Below are 15566 nucleotides of genomic sequence, written 5' to 3'. Positions count from 1 at the left end.
GTTAGACAAGGCTGTGGTCCTAGTGTGATTAGATTGACTAGTTTTCTGTGAGTATGGTTTCAGTGTTTGCCCTCTGATGCCCTCTTGCAACACCTACGGTCTTATTTGGGTTTCTCTTATCTTGGGCGTGGGGTAGCTCTTCACGGCTGCTCCGGCAAAGCGCAGCCATTGCTCCTTACCTTGGATGAGGGGTATCTCCTCACCGCTGCCCTTCCTGACCTTCAATGTGGGATAGCTCCTCTAGGCCCTCCTGCGCCCGCGCAGCCACGGCTCTGGGTCACTCCTCTCGTTGCCACCCCTGGCCTTGGGCGTGGGGTAGCTCCTCCCGGCTGCCGCCCCTGACCTCAGACTCTGGGTATCTCCTCTTGACCGCCCCCCCTGACCTAGGACGCGGGGTAGCTCCTCTCGGCCGTTCCTGTGCCGTCGCAGTCTGGTACTCTCGGTCGCTGCTCCTGTCCTCGGGTGTGGGGTAACTCCTCTTGGCCGCCGCCCTTCAGGCATGGGGTCCTCCCGGCTTCTGCCCCTGACTTCAGACGTGGCGCGCCCATCGCAGCCGCCTGCGCTATGGTGCGCCCATCACAGCCGCCAGGTATGTAACTTTTCCATTATTTTCACATTTGCATCATAGCTTTTTCATTTCCTGTGCTGCTGGAATATTAATGTAAGTTTTCACTTTCATATCACAAATACTAATAGAGAAAAGCCTTCTTCAAGGTTATTCAAGATTAAATCAAAATTGTTCTTCTGCCTATAACTCCTGTTAAAATGGCTGAGTTTCTGCCTTAAAAATTTTGAAGTGACAGGTTTACTCCTGAAACATCAGAACAAGAGGTTCAGGTTGAATTTCCTTTCCTACATACATTTTTAAAGTAGTAATAGTGATTTTCCAATAAACTGCTGCCTTATGGTTACTTTATCTTCTTTCTGGCAAGTGACATGCATTTAGACAGAGTTTGTAAAATGTGAAGGTAACACTTTCAAAGGGAGTTTCCTGTGGCCGCTAAGCTCATTGAACCATGCAAATATCTACCACTTGCGGGATAACAGAACAGCACAGCCTGGGCTGAAATTTCTCACCCATATCCTTTTTAACCTATATCCAGTCCACTAGGCTTCTCAACAGGTTTCTTTTCTATGTCAGTTGCTGATTTAAGTGATACCATGTGTGTAATATCACCTGGCTCTTCAGAACTAAGAAGCATATAAAATAGTTTTTTTTTGTTTGTTTTGTTTTTTTATTCTTTCCTTTCTTTTTTTTTTAAATTTTATTTTATTTTTGACATGACTTAGTGACAGAACAACAGATACATTATGTATCTGTTGTTCTGTCACTAAGTCATGTCTGACTCTTTGTGCCCCCATAGACTGCAGCACGCCAGGCTTTCCTGTCCTTCACTATCTCCCAGAGTTTGCTCAAATTCATGTCCATTGAGTTGGTAATACTATAACCACCTCATCCTTTGCCTCCCTTTCCTCAGATTTTTAAAATTTTCTTCTTGAGATTAACAATCAGATCACATCAATAAGAAATTTCTGTTTTTGAGAAGTTGTTTGATTTTCTTTCCCTCCAAATATTACACTTCCATATGTCCTGAAATAATTACTCTTCAAATGTTGTTATTCACAGTTGTTTTAACCTCTTGGGGCTATTTTGTTCTCATTTTTGTGCAGTGTTCCAAGTGATGTCAAGGAGATTTGGTAGAATGAGCAAGTTTATATATCCTGGACAAAATTTGATCTTCTTCCCAAGTTAAAAATGATTTCTACATTTATGATTATTTCTTTGCATGTCAGCATCTCTCTCCACTATTTGTGTAATAGCATCCATTAGCAAGTATGGATGACTATGCCAGGGATCTAGTTTAGTCTTGCCATGTTCAAAGGACTAGTGGGCTCCTGGAGGAAGGGAGAATAACTATAAACCAATCTGATTCCTAGATATGCAGGGGAAAAGAGTCTGTTTTTATTTGTAAATAAAACACTTCCTGTGTGAGTTTAGCAGTAAAAAGATAGAAAGAAAAGTGATGCTTTATTCCCATGTTATTTATAAATTGTTATAATTGTACAGAGGTACAATTATATGCATTTTCTTATTCCTTTCATATTGATCAGTTCCATTAACACATAGAGGAAATTATTTGTTTTCTAAGATGCATTTATGATCAGAATATACAAAAAAATGTTTTCGAAAGTGAAAAAAAAGTTTGCTAATCAATACAGACTTATAAATTGCATTTGTTGGAATCATCAACATATATGCTGCTTTCTTTTATGTATTGTGTATTTTTTTTTTCCTAAACACTAACTAGTTGTATCTTGATTGGTGTTTTCCTTTTCAAAATATCTCCATTAGGAAAATGTTTGCATTATCAATGGACTCTGCTACATTGAAGGGGATAAAAATCCTACCAGCCCTTGTTCAATTTGTAGACCTAAAATTTCAAAATTTACATGTTCATTTTTAGAAAGTAAGTTATTCTTTTTAATCCAAATATTTAAAAACAATTTAAAATCATGGGTTACATAAATGTTTTTTTAAGATGAATACTGTGTAATTTAGGATTTTTCTTAATTGCATAATTTATTTTGCTGCAAGGAAATATAAGATGAAATGTTTTCATTATATATAATCTCTATGATTGTAGTACAATAGATATGGGATTTTTATTTTAATATGTAATAAAGAACACAAACCCAGTGCTATTATTCTGTGACATTCTGAGCATAATATTGGGTATGGATGATTTCTGGATGCTTTGTTCCACCTAAAAAAACTACCCAAATTATAGTCATGTACCATATAATTTCTTTACTTCTTTAAATATAGCCATGTATGATTCGACATAGGTGTTTCTCACATTCTCTTTTTTAATAAGGACAGGCATCACAAAATACAACAAGATATAATTACTCCCTGGTCCCATGTAATTTTATCTAAGGAGTCATAAAGCCTTATATTTACATAGTGCTTTGTAATGTCACCATGTACGTTATTGAATGTGCAAATTTCATTACTGTGTTAGACCATATGAGTCATTGCTCAGGTGCAAGACTTGGGATATTATGGGAAGACAGTAGAAATGTGGGGAAGAATTTAGTGCAAGAAATAAGAGAAACACAATGTAACTTCTGAATTGGTGTCTGTTTTTAATGGCTTTGTTATGACTGATTCATCATAAATTCACAATGTTCAAAGATATAAAGGGCATTGAATTATCTGTTCCAAGACCCCCATATTGAAAGGTGGAGAAATTAAAATCAGTCAGTATTATAAGGACATACAGGGGAAGTTTAGTTCAGTTCAGTCGCTCAGTCGTGTCTGACTCTTTGCGACCCCATGAATCGAAGCACGCCAGGCCTCCCTGTCCATCACCAACTCCCGGAGTTCACACTCAGACTCACGTCCATCGATTCAGTGATGCCATCCAGCCATCTCATCCTCTGTCGTCCCCTTCTCCTCCTGCCCCCAATCCCTCCCAGCATCAGAGTCTTTTCCAGTGAGTCAACTCTTCGCATGAGGTGGCCAAAGTATTGGAGTTTAAGTTTCAGCAACATTCCTTTCAAAGAAATCCCAAGGCTGATCTTCAGAATGGACTGGTTGGATCTCCTTGCAGTCCAAGGGACTCTCAAGAGTCTTCTCCAACACCACAGTTCAAAAGCATCAATTCTTCGGTGCTCAGCCTTCCTCACAGTCCAACTCACATCCATACATGACCACAGGAAAAACCATAGCCTTGATTAGACGGACCTTTGTTGGCAAAGTAACGTCTCTGCTTTTGAATATGCTATCTAGGTTGGTCATAACTTTCCTTCCAAGGAGTAAGCGTCTTTTAATTTCATGGCTGCAGTCACCATCTGCAGTGATTTTGGAGCCCCCAAAAATAAAGTCAGCCACTGTTTCCACTGTTGCCCCATCTATTTGCCATGAAGTGATGGGACCGGATGCCACGATCTTAGTTTTCTGAATGTTGTGCTTTAAGCCAACTTTTTCACTCTCCTCTTTCACTTCCATCAAGAGGCTCTTTAGTTCTTCTTCCCTTTCTGCCATAAGAGTGGTGTCATCTTCCTATCTAAGGTTATTGATATTTCTCCTGGCAATCTTGATTCCAGCTTGTGCCTCATCCAGCCCAGTGTTTCTTATGATGTACCCTGCATACAAATCAAATAAGCAGGGTGACAATATACAGCCTTGACGTACTCCTTTACCTATTTGGAAACAGTCTGTTGTTCCATGTCCAGTTCTAACTGTTGCTTCCTCACCTCTTCTTAATATCTTCTGCTTCTGTTTGGCCCATACCATTTCTGTCCTTTATTGAGCCCATCTTTGCATGAAATGTTCCCTTGGTATCCCTAATTTTCTTGAAGAGATCTCTAGTCTTTCCCATTCTGTTGTTTTCCTCTATTTCTTTGCATTGATTGCTGAGGAAGGCTTTCTTATCTCTCCTTGCTATTCTTTGGAACTCTGCATTCAGATGCTTATATCTTTCCTTTTCTCCTTTGCTTTTTGCTTCTCTTCTTTTCACAGCATTTGTAAGGCCTCCTCAGACAGCCATTTTGCTTTTTTGCATTTCTTTTCCATGGGTATGGTTTTGATCCCTGTCTCCTGTACAATGTCACGAACCTCTGTCCATGGTTTCTCAAGAGGCAGGTCAGGTGGTCTGGTATTCCTATCTCTTTCAGAATTTTCTACAGTTTATTGTGATCCACACAGTCAAAGGCTTTGGTATAGTCAATAAATCAGAAATAGATGTTTTTCTGGAACTGTCTTGCTTTTTTGATGATCCACCAGGATGTTGGTGATTTGATCTCTGGTTCCTCTGCCTTTTCTAAAACCAGCTTGAACATCAGGAAGTTCACAGTTCACGTATTGATGTAGCATGGCTTGGAGAATTTTGAGCATCACTTTACTAGCATGTGAGATAGGTGCAATTGTGCGGTAGTTTGGGCATTCTTTGGCATTGTCTTTCTTTGGGACTGGAATGAAAACTGACCTTTTCCAGTCCTGTGGCCACTGCTGAGTTTTACAAATTTGCTGACATATTGAGTGCAGCACTTTCACAGCATCTTTCAGGATTTGAAATAGCTCAACTGGAATTCCATCACCTCCACTAGCTTTGTTCATAGTGATGCTTTCTAAGGCCCAGTTGACTTCACATTCCAGGATGTCTGGCTCTAGGTCAGTGATCATGCCATCGTGATTATCTGGGTCGTGAAGATCTTTTTTGTACAGTTCTTCTGTGTATTCTTGCCACCTCTTCTTAATATCTTCTGCTTCTGTTTGGTCCATACCATTTCTGTCCTTTATTGAGCCCATCTTTGCATGAAATGTTCCCTTAGTATCCCTAATTTTCTTGAAGAGATCTCTAGTCTTTCCCATTCTGTTGTTTTCCTCTATTTCTTTGCATTGATTGCTGAGGAAGGCTTTCTTATCTCTCCTTGCTATTCTTTGGAACTCTGCATTCAGATGCTTATATCTTTCCTTTTCTCCTTTGCTTTTCGCTTCTCTTCTTTTCACAGCATTTGTAAGGCCTCCTCAGACAGCCATTTTGCTTTTTTGCATTTCTTTTCCATGGGGATGGTCTTGATGCCTGTCTCTTGTACAATGTCATGAACCTCTGTCCATAGTTCATCAGGTACTCTACCAGATCTAGTCCCTTAAATAGTCTTGTTTTTGCTAACTCTATAAAGCTTCTCAGTCTTTGGCTGCAAAGAATATAATCGATCTGATTTCGGTGTTGACCATCTGGTGATGTCCATGTGTATAGTCTTCCCTTGTCTTGTTGGAAAAGGGTGTTTGCTATGACCAGTGCATTTTCTTGGCAAAACTCTATTAGCCTTTGCCCTGCTTCATTCCATACTCCAAGGCCAAGTTTGCCTGTTACTCCAGTTGTTTCTTGACATCCTACTTTTGCATTCCAGTCCCCTATAATGAAAAGGACATCTTTTTTGGGGTGTTAGTTCTAAAAGGTCTTGTAGGTCTTCATAGAACCGTTCAACTTCAGCTTCTTTTGCGTTACTGGCTGGGGCACAGACTTGGATTACTGTGATATTGAACAGAGATCATTCTGTCGTTTTTGAGATTGCATTCTAATATTGCATTCCAGACTCTTTTGTGGACTATGATGGCTACTCCATTTCTTCTAAGGGATTCCTGCCTGCAGTAGTAGATATAATGGTCATCTGAGTTAAATTCACCCATTCCAGTCCATCTTAGTTTGCTGATTCCTAAAATGTTGACGTTCACTCTTGCCATCTCCTGTTTGTCCACTTCCAATTTGCCTTGATTCATGGACCTAACATTCCAGGTTCCTATGCAATATTGCTCTTTACAACATCAGACCTTGCTTCTATCACCAGTCACATCCACCACCTGGTGGTGTTTTTGCTTTGGCTCCATCCCTTCATTCTTTCTGGAGTTATTTCTCCACTGATCTCCAGTAGCATATTGGAGAAGCGCGCCGGCTGCGACGGACCCGGCAGAAGCGTGCTGAGAGGAGCTACACCAAATCCGAGGTCAGGGGCGACAGCTGAGAGTGCCAGGCTGCGACAGCGCAGGAGCAGCCAAGAGGAGCTACCCCCAACCCGAGGCCAGGGGCGGCGGCCGAAAGGAGCAACCCCACATCCAAGGAACGGTGGCTGCGCGGTCACAGGAGGGCAGAGAGGAGCTACTCCACGTTCAAGGTCAGGAGGGGCGGTGGTGAGGAGATACTCCCCGTCCAAGGTAAGGAGCAGTGGCTGCGCTTTGCTGGAGCAGCCGTGAAGAGATACCCCACGTCCAAGATAAGAGAAACCCAAGTAAGATGGTAGGTGTTGCAAGAGGGCATCAGAGGGTAGACACACTGAAACCATAATCACAGAAAACTAGTCAATCTAATCACACAGACCACAGCCTTGTCTAACTCAGTGAAACTAAGCCATGCCCATGGGGCCACAGAAGACGGGCGGGTCATGGTGGAGAGGTCTGACAGAATGTGGTCCACTGGAGAAGGGAATGGCAAACCACTTCAGTATTCTTGCCTTGAGAACCCCATGAACAGTATGAAACAATATGAAAAGGCAAAATGATAGGATACTGAAAGAGGAACTCTCTAGGTCGGTAGGTGCCTAATATGCTACTGAGATCAGTGTATAATCATAAGGGATTTGATTTAGGTCATACCCGAATGTTCTAGTGGTTTTCTCCACTTTCTTTAACTTCAGTTTGAATTTGGCAATAAGGAGTTGATGATCTGAGCCACAGTCAGCTCCCAGCCTTGTTTTTGCTGACTGTACAGAGCTTCTCCATCTTTGGCTGCAAAGAATACAATCAATCTGATTTTGGTGTTGACCATCTGGTGATGTCCATGTGTAGAGTCTTCTCTTGTGTTGTTGGAAGAGGGTGTTTGCTATGACCAGTGCGTTCTCTTGGCATAACTCTGTTAGCCTTTGCCCTGCTTCATTCTGTACTCCATGATGCTTGTTAATACAAACTTGATCTTTTATTGTTGGTTGTTGTTTACTTAGTTTGTGGTAGACACAAAAATCAGTAACTATAAAAGTAAATAAATTGCAGTTCTTATTCTTGAAGTTCCTAAGTAGTGTAGGAAAGAGACACATACGTGTGAAGAACAAAGTTCTAGGAAAGAATACAGGTGGTTGACATTGATTGGGTGAGTGTGACCATAGGAACATCTGTTAGCTCTGCTGCCATAAAAGAATACCACAGACTGGGTGCCTTAAACAGCAGAAATTTGTTTTCTTACAATTCTGGAAACTGGAAGCTTGAGATGAAGTTGCCAGCAGGGTTGGTTTCTGGCTTCTCTCCACGTCCTATAGGATTCATGCCTTGTGACCTCATTCAACTTTATTCACCTCATTAAAAGTATCTCCAAATACAGCCACATTCAAGTTTAGGGCTTCCACGAATGAATTCTGGGGAACACAATTCAGTCCCTTAGAGAAGCATCTGCTGAAGAGGTGATGTGTAATTTGCAAGGAGTTCAATGCACATGACATTTTTATATGTTCTTATTCACAGTGCTTTGGTTTCATAAGTTTAACTCTGATCTGTTTTTCATTTATACATTTATAGTTGAAACACGCTTTTTAAATGAATTTATTGCACATACTGTGGTTCTCACAAGGTCTGACAACAGTGTAACTAAGGAAGAGGATGGTATATATGCCAGAGACGGAGGAATGTTAAGCCAACAAATGGAAATGCCTTTATTAAGTAATTATTTTAGTTAAACTCTAATGACAACTATTATCTCTCATTTGTTTTTCAGAAGATTCCCATATTTACCCCTCAGGAATTTTTATTTTCAAAAAGTTCTAAGATTATATAATGCATTTTACAGATTATCCTTTTTCTTGCTAATCTTTTGAATTCTCTGGTTTATATTCTAGATAAATGAGTCATGTTGTATTAGAAACAAATTATGTAATTATTTAAGGTGATTTTAGAGAAACTTAGGGTTGGAAGTGATCATTCCAAACTCATATTCTATAAATTCCTGGTCATTCATCATCTACTCAAACCCTACTCAAATGTGAAACTCATTGTTTCATAAGACCTTTTCTTCTTCACAGTGCTTTCTTTATAACTCTTGTTTTATTCAGTAACACTCTATTATTCTTGCATGTTTCTAATTACTTTTCTTTATGCCTTTGCATACTGTGATGTCAGCTGTTTATCTTCCAAGATATTGCATTTGTTCATTTTGCAAGGTATTGTTGATTATTGCAATATAGGAAATGTATCCTAATTTTAAAGTTATTCATGCACCCAGTTGCCTTATTTAATGCTATTTACACTCTTCTATGGTTTATTCTTGTCTTGATTTTGTCGGTAAAACATAGTATTTTTGCAAATGGTGAGTGTGTCTCTATTTACTTTTTTATAGTAACTAAGATTTAGTCTAACTTTATGATGTACCGACACTAAGCAAATATTTTTAATACATTATTTCATCTGATCCTCATAATAGCTATATATAGTAACTCATTTCCATTTTACAAATGAGTAAACAGAGGCAGGAGAAGGCAATGGCATCCCACTCCAGTACTCTTGCCTGGAAAACCCCATGGATGGAGGAGCCTGGTAGGCTGCAATCCATGGGGTCGCTAAGAATCTGACACAACTGAGCGACTTCACTTTCACTTTTCACTTTCATGCATTGGAGAAGGAAATGGCAACCCACTCCAGTGTTCTTGCCTGGAGAATCCCAGGGATGGGGGAGCCTGGTGGGCTGCCATCTATGGGGTCGCACAGAGTCGGACACGACTGAAGCGACTTAGCAGCAGCAACAGCAAACAGAGGCACTGATGGGTTAAGCAATATGTTTACAGAGTTCTTAAATTACAGAGGCAAAACTTGAACTTGAGCAATCTAACAGCCCTCCTCCAGCTCTCAAATTTATGTTCTGATTGTAGTGGCTGGGACCTCCGGTGCAAAGTGTGCAGGAATGTTTCTTAATAGTTTTGTTTCTTAATGGTTTTAGTGGGAATTCTTCCATGTTTTGCCCCTAAGTATGATATCACTACAGGTTTCTGCTGGAATTTTCCTTTTATTGGTTGCTTTCTCAGAATTCTCTGGTTTTAAGTCAGGAGTGGGTTTTACATTTTATCAAATGCTTTTTATCATAACTATGTGCTATAACGTCTGTCCCCTGGATTAACTTTTTCAGAATGTTTTCATAATTTTCTTTTTTATTTATTTAGTTTTGGCTGTGCTTGGTCTTTGTTGCTGTGGGGGCTTTTCTCTAGTTGTAGAGAGTAGAGGCTCCTTTCTAGTTACGGTGCCCAGGCTTCTCTTGATTGCAATGTCTTTGCTTGATTCAGAGCACAGTCTCTAGGGCAATCAGGTTTCAGTAGTTGTGGTGTGTGGACTCAGTAGTTGTGGTTTGTGGGTTTTAGAGCATAGGCTCAATATTTGTGGTGTACAGGCTTAGTTGCTCCATGGCATGTGGGATCTTCCAGGAACAGGGATTGAACCCATGTTTCCTGCATTGGCAGGCTGATTCTTTATCACTGAGCCACCAGGGAAGCCCTTTCAGAATTTTTTTTTTTACAAAAATGGGTGTATCAAATTACTTTTTAACATTAATTTTTTCACTTGTATCTTAATAAATTGTTAGTTGAGATACAAGTCTATTTCATCCTGATGTGATAATATATAACTACACAGCTGCACTTGATTTATCTTAAATAAAAGGGTAGTATTTCATTTTAAATTTCTGTGTATTTTCAAAAATAATGCTGACTATAAGATTATGCCACTCTGATAAAATGTTGATGTTTCATCTCTTTGTGCATGTTCCAACAGTTTTGCAAAATAGTCTTTCCTTGAAATTTGGTAAAAATTTTTTTCCATTAGATCAGCTGTCCTGACATCATTTTAGGAGGTTATTTTAGATTGTTTTTCTATTTCTTTCAATGTAGTTTTTCTGTCATCTACTCTATCTTCTTCAGTTCATTTATATTTTGCAAAAACTCGAGATTTCAAATTCTTAGTTTAAAATTATATGTATTATTATATAGTTTAAAATTACTTTCATGTATGTATCTTTTCTGTTTTCTTATCTACAGAGTTGCTTAGTTTTATCTTTCCATTGTTTGTTTTTGGATAGAACTTGCCAAAAGTCATCAAATTATTTTTTTTCAAATAATCATTGAAATTTGCTTTTCTGTTGTTTATCTGTTTATAACTTTTCTTTGACTTTTTGTTGTTTTGTAAGAGTTTATTCTGGCCACTGATCCTTTACATAATGTGTACTTGAAAGTATCTTTTCTATCTCTATGGCCTACCTTATCTATATTGTCTTTTTATGCAGAAATATTAAAACTTTAAACAAATACTTCTATACTGTTTTATATTCTGTGTTATCTTGTGTATCTAAATATATTACAAGTTCTCAGAGGGCAGGAATCATGTGTTGACTTTTTAATGCTGTAAGACTCCTAGAATAGCATTTATACATGTAATAGACTTAAACAAAAAATTTTTAATTGAAATATGCATGCATGCTAAGTTGCTTCAGTCGTGTCAGACTCTGTGCGACCCTACGGACAGCAGCCCCCAGGCTCCTCTGTCCACAGGATTCTCTAGGCAAGAATACTGGAGTAGGTTGCCATTTCCTTCTCCAAAAGAAAAGGATGAGCAGTATCTTATTAAAGATGGTATTCTTATACAAATCAAGTTCCCAAATGTGTTTCACACCAGTGTCCTGACTATTGGGGGAATAAAAGAAAGACCTCACATCTAGATGAAAACAAACGATCTGGAATTGGTTGCTAATACGTTACCAAACAGAAACTAGTTACCTCATTAGAATGATTCTCTAACAAGAGAATCAAAGGCAGAGAAAATATGCTAACATTGCAAAGAATCCTGAATTTAGGTTATATACGAGGATGAATGCCTTGAATGAGAAGGTTGCTTAATTTGGGATCAGATATTGAAGTATAATTGCTTTACAGAGTTTTGTGGTTTTCTGTCATATATCAACAAGAATCAGCCACAGGTACACCCATGTCCCCTCCCTCCAAGACCTCCCTCCCATCTCCCCCCACCTCCCCACCCCATCCCACCCTTCGGCCTGTCGCAGAGCCCCTGTTTGAGTTCTCTGAGTCATACAGCAAATTCCCATTAGCTATCTATTTTACATATGGTATTGTAAATTTCTATGTTACTCTCTCCATACATCTCCCCTTCTCCCTCCTCTCCTCCCACCATGTCCATAGGTCTGTTCTCTATGTCTGTTTATTCATTGCTTCCCTGAAAATAAATTTATCAGTGCCATTTTGTCAGATTCCATATAAATGTGTCAGTATAAGATATTTATATTCCTTTTTCTGACTTACTTCACTCTGTATAATAGGCATTAGTTTTGTCCACCTCATTAGAACAGACTCAAATGCATTCCTTTTTAGTAAACTGTGGAAAATTCTGAAAGAGATGGGAATACCAGACCACCTGACCTGCCTCTTGAGAAATCTGTATGCAGGTCAGGAAGCAAGAGTTAGAACTGGATATGGAACAACAGACTGGTTCCAAATAGGAAAAGGAGTACATCCAGGCTGTATATTGTCACCCTGCTTATTTAACTTATATGCAGAGTACATCATGAGAAATGCTGGACTGGAAGCAGCACAAGCTGGAATCAAGATTGCCGGGAGAAATATCAATAACCTCAGATATGCAGATGACACCACCCTTATGGCAGACAGTGGAGAGGAACTCAAAAGCCTCTTGATGAAAGTGGAGAGTGAAAAAGTTGGCTCAAAGCTCAACATTCAGAAAACGAAGATCATGGCATCCAGTCCCATCACTTCATGGGAAATAGATGGGGAAACAGTGTCAGACTTTATTTTTTGGGGCTCCAAAATCACTGCAGATGGTGACTGCAGCCATGGAATTAAAAGATGCTTACTCCTTGGAAGGAAAGTTATGACCAACCTAGATAGCATATTCAAAAGCAGAGACATTACTTTGCCAACAAAGGTCCGTCTAGTCAAGGCTATGGTTTTTCCAGTGGTCATGTATGGATGTGAGAGTTGAAGAAGGCTGAGCACTGAAGAACTGATGCTTTTGAACTGTGGTGTTGGAGAAGACTCTTGAAAGTCCCTTAGACTGCAAGGAGATCCAACTAGTCCATTCTGAAGGAGATCAGCCCTGGGATTTCTTTGGAAGGAATGATGCTAAAGCTGAAACTCCAGTACTTTGGCCACCTCATGCGAAGGGTTGACTCATTGGAAACGACTCTGATGCTGGGAGGGATTGGGGGCAGGAGGAGAAGGGGACGACAGAGGATGAGATGGCTGGATGGCATCACTGACTCGATGGACGTTGAGTCTGAGTGAACTCTGGGAGTTGGTGATGGACAGGGAGGCCTGGCGTGCTACGATTCATGGGGTCACAAAGAGTCGGATACGACTGAGTGACTGAACTGAACTGAGGTGCTATCTCATTGTAATTTTGATTTGCATTTCTCTAATAATGAGTGATGTACATGTAATAGACTTCAAATTAAGGAATGAAATACCTAATGTTAAATACTACAGAAAGTGTTAGTCACTCAGTCGTGTCCAACCCTTTGCACCCCCATGGACTGTACCAGGCCAGGCTTCTCTGTCCGTGGAATTCTCCAGGCAAAAACACTGGTGTGGGTAGCCATTCTGTTCTCCAGGGGATCTTCCCCACCCAGGGATCAAACCCAGGTCTCCTGCACTGCAGGCAGATTCTTTACTGTCTGAGCCACCAGAGAAGCCCTCTGTAGGTAGAGCAGAACATTAATAAATATTATGCTAACTGTGACTAACATTTTTCTTTTTTGGTTGTTTAGCCATAAATTTGCATCAACTGTCAACAGAACATTCACTACTTGGTGCGAGTCAATCCACAGTCCTGCAACTACGAAAATGTTCTTGGCTGCAACCAACTACCTCTCACACTTCTCGTTAAAATCAATTACAGCTCAAATTAATCATTCAAAGAAGGCTATTTCCCATCAGATATCAGATTTGAATATGTGGCTTATACCCCTAGTGCAAACCTCTTCCTGGAGGAGTTGGCAGTTCCTACAAACAACCATAGTTCTTTAAGCATTAACCTGAACAGTTCTCATGGTGAAGTATTACCCAGAGTCTCATCCAAACAGAGGCAGGAGAGTATAATTCTCAAACTAACAGGTCTGCCAAGGTTATACACAGTATAAAAGGATGGGTTTACATCATCACTTACTACAGCCATCAATGTTTTGCCAGAAAAGCCTGGATTGACCAAAAGATCAAGTTGTGCTGAAATCCCCTTGCTTTCTTGGTATTTCCTGTGTGCCAACCACAGATGGTCACTGCCAGTGTGGACGCTGCCCCTTTGGATATTACGGAGAAGGTAGCAATTGCAGAGGTAGTGTGACAACTCTTCAAATGTCACAAAGAAAACTGTCTACTCACTGTTAAGTGCTTAAGAAGATACACCTTTCTATATATTACATTTTGTTTACTCCATTTAGTTCACTAACTTCTACTCATTTTATTTATTATTTGGGTATATTCTCTTCACATTTCAAAAAAATTAACACAAGTGTTGCTCAAATTTTTAATAATGTTGGTATTAAAAAACATTATAACTATATAACACACTACAAATATATAAATTAAATACCTACTTGTTCTAGGGCCTTTGGAAATATTTCATTTCTATTATGTCATATAATCCACAAGGACACCATGTACTAGGTATTATTTTTCCTGTTATACAGAAAAGAAAGCACAACTGTACAGGGCCAACCGACACTCCTGGTAGCAAGCAGCTAGATATAAAATAACAGTATGAATACCACTGTGGTCTGGGTTCTTTTCAGCTCACAGAGGGTATTTAGCCTTTAAATGACTAATCCTGCATTATTTGTATAAATTAAGTTTCTCTGTAATGCCTCCAGCTCTTAACAATAAAACAAATTAGGCATCACTTTAATTTTGAAAGGACTGTTTACTTCTTTTCACAATCATCAGCATAGTTTTCTTTGATACAAATAAAACTTCTGGCATAGAAGTTACTTTTTAGTGTTCATATTATTTTGTTTTGTGTGTGTGTGTGTGTGTGTTTTGATTTGTTTGAGACCAGCTTAAGAAACAGAGCTGTTAGAGTGTTCCTTTATTCTGAGTTACCTTGAGGAACTTTGTTTTCTTTTTTCTGTAGGAATAATGATAATAACCTGTAATTCTTACATGTTTATAACATAAAACTCCTTTTTATTAGCAAGTAAAACAACCTCAATCATTTCAGTTACTTCAAAAAGTGTTAAATGCCTAATAGAGTATATTGGGTTGTCAAAGAAGCTTAAGAAATAAGAACATATAAGCTTACGATGTGTTGCTGGCATTTTGCTCTTTGACATTCTGATTCTCCCTGCCATTCACCAGCATTTAGCTAATTAGTATCTGACACTAAACTGCTCTCTGAAAGACTGTAATCCCTTTTATGGTTAGCAGCCATGTCCAACAGCAGATTTTCTATGGGACTAACTTCCTCGTATGGTATGTTTTTCTTACCCTATTAATCATTTACCTCAGTCATCCTGGTAGTAAAACAAATATAAGGGGAAAAATAATTTTGTGAATGTTTGCAGTCATTATTGTTTAATAGCAATTTCAAATTTTTCAATTTCAGAGAATTTTACTTTTATTACAGAATTAAGTTTACAGGCCATGTGTATACACTGTATCTACAATTCAGCCTTTTTGTCTTGATTTTTTCAGCCATTTGTAAACATCCTTGGGGAAGAAACAGAGAGTGTGTTGCCACAAACATATGCAAATGCAAACCTGGTTACACTGGTTCTGACTGCCAAACTGATTAAGTATAGCTTTTATTAGTTTGCATAATGAATTTAATTGATAAGTAATATTTCTAAGCCATGAGCTTTATTTTTTACAGCTGTATGTCATCCTGACTGCAAAAACCATGGAAAATGTATTAAGCCTAACATTTGTGAATGTTCCCCAGGACATGGAACAATCTGTGATGAAGGTGATAATTCAAATTAAAAATCAAATAATAAAACCAAAATAATGCAATCTTT

At 39.1% G+C, this 15566-nt stretch overlaps 1 protein-coding gene across 1 annotated transcript in view; it reads left to right on the top strand.

Moving 5' to 3' along the window:
* VWDE (von Willebrand factor D and EGF domains) overlaps nt 1-15566 on the top strand; it is a 95396-nt gene that overhangs the window by 31978 nt on the left and 47852 nt on the right. Inside the window, 7 exon segments of the mRNA XM_045166517.1 lie at nt 2354-2518; nt 4877-4894; nt 7504-7537; nt 8072-8164; nt 8167-8208; nt 15244-15344; nt 15400-15514. Coding sequence (XP_045022452.1) covers nt 2354-2518; nt 4877-4894; nt 7504-7537; nt 8072-8164; nt 8167-8208; nt 15244-15344; nt 15400-15514 — 568 coding nt within the window.

Source organism: Bubalus bubalis, chromosome 8, assembly GCF_019923935.1.
Source record: "Bubalus bubalis isolate 160015118507 breed Murrah chromosome 8, NDDB_SH_1, whole genome shotgun sequence".
Classification (NCBI taxonomy): Eukaryota; Metazoa; Chordata; class Mammalia; order Artiodactyla; family Bovidae; genus Bubalus; species Bubalus bubalis.
The sequence above is the reverse complement of the archived record's forward strand: the minus strand, read 5'-3'. Positions and strand labels throughout refer to the sequence as shown.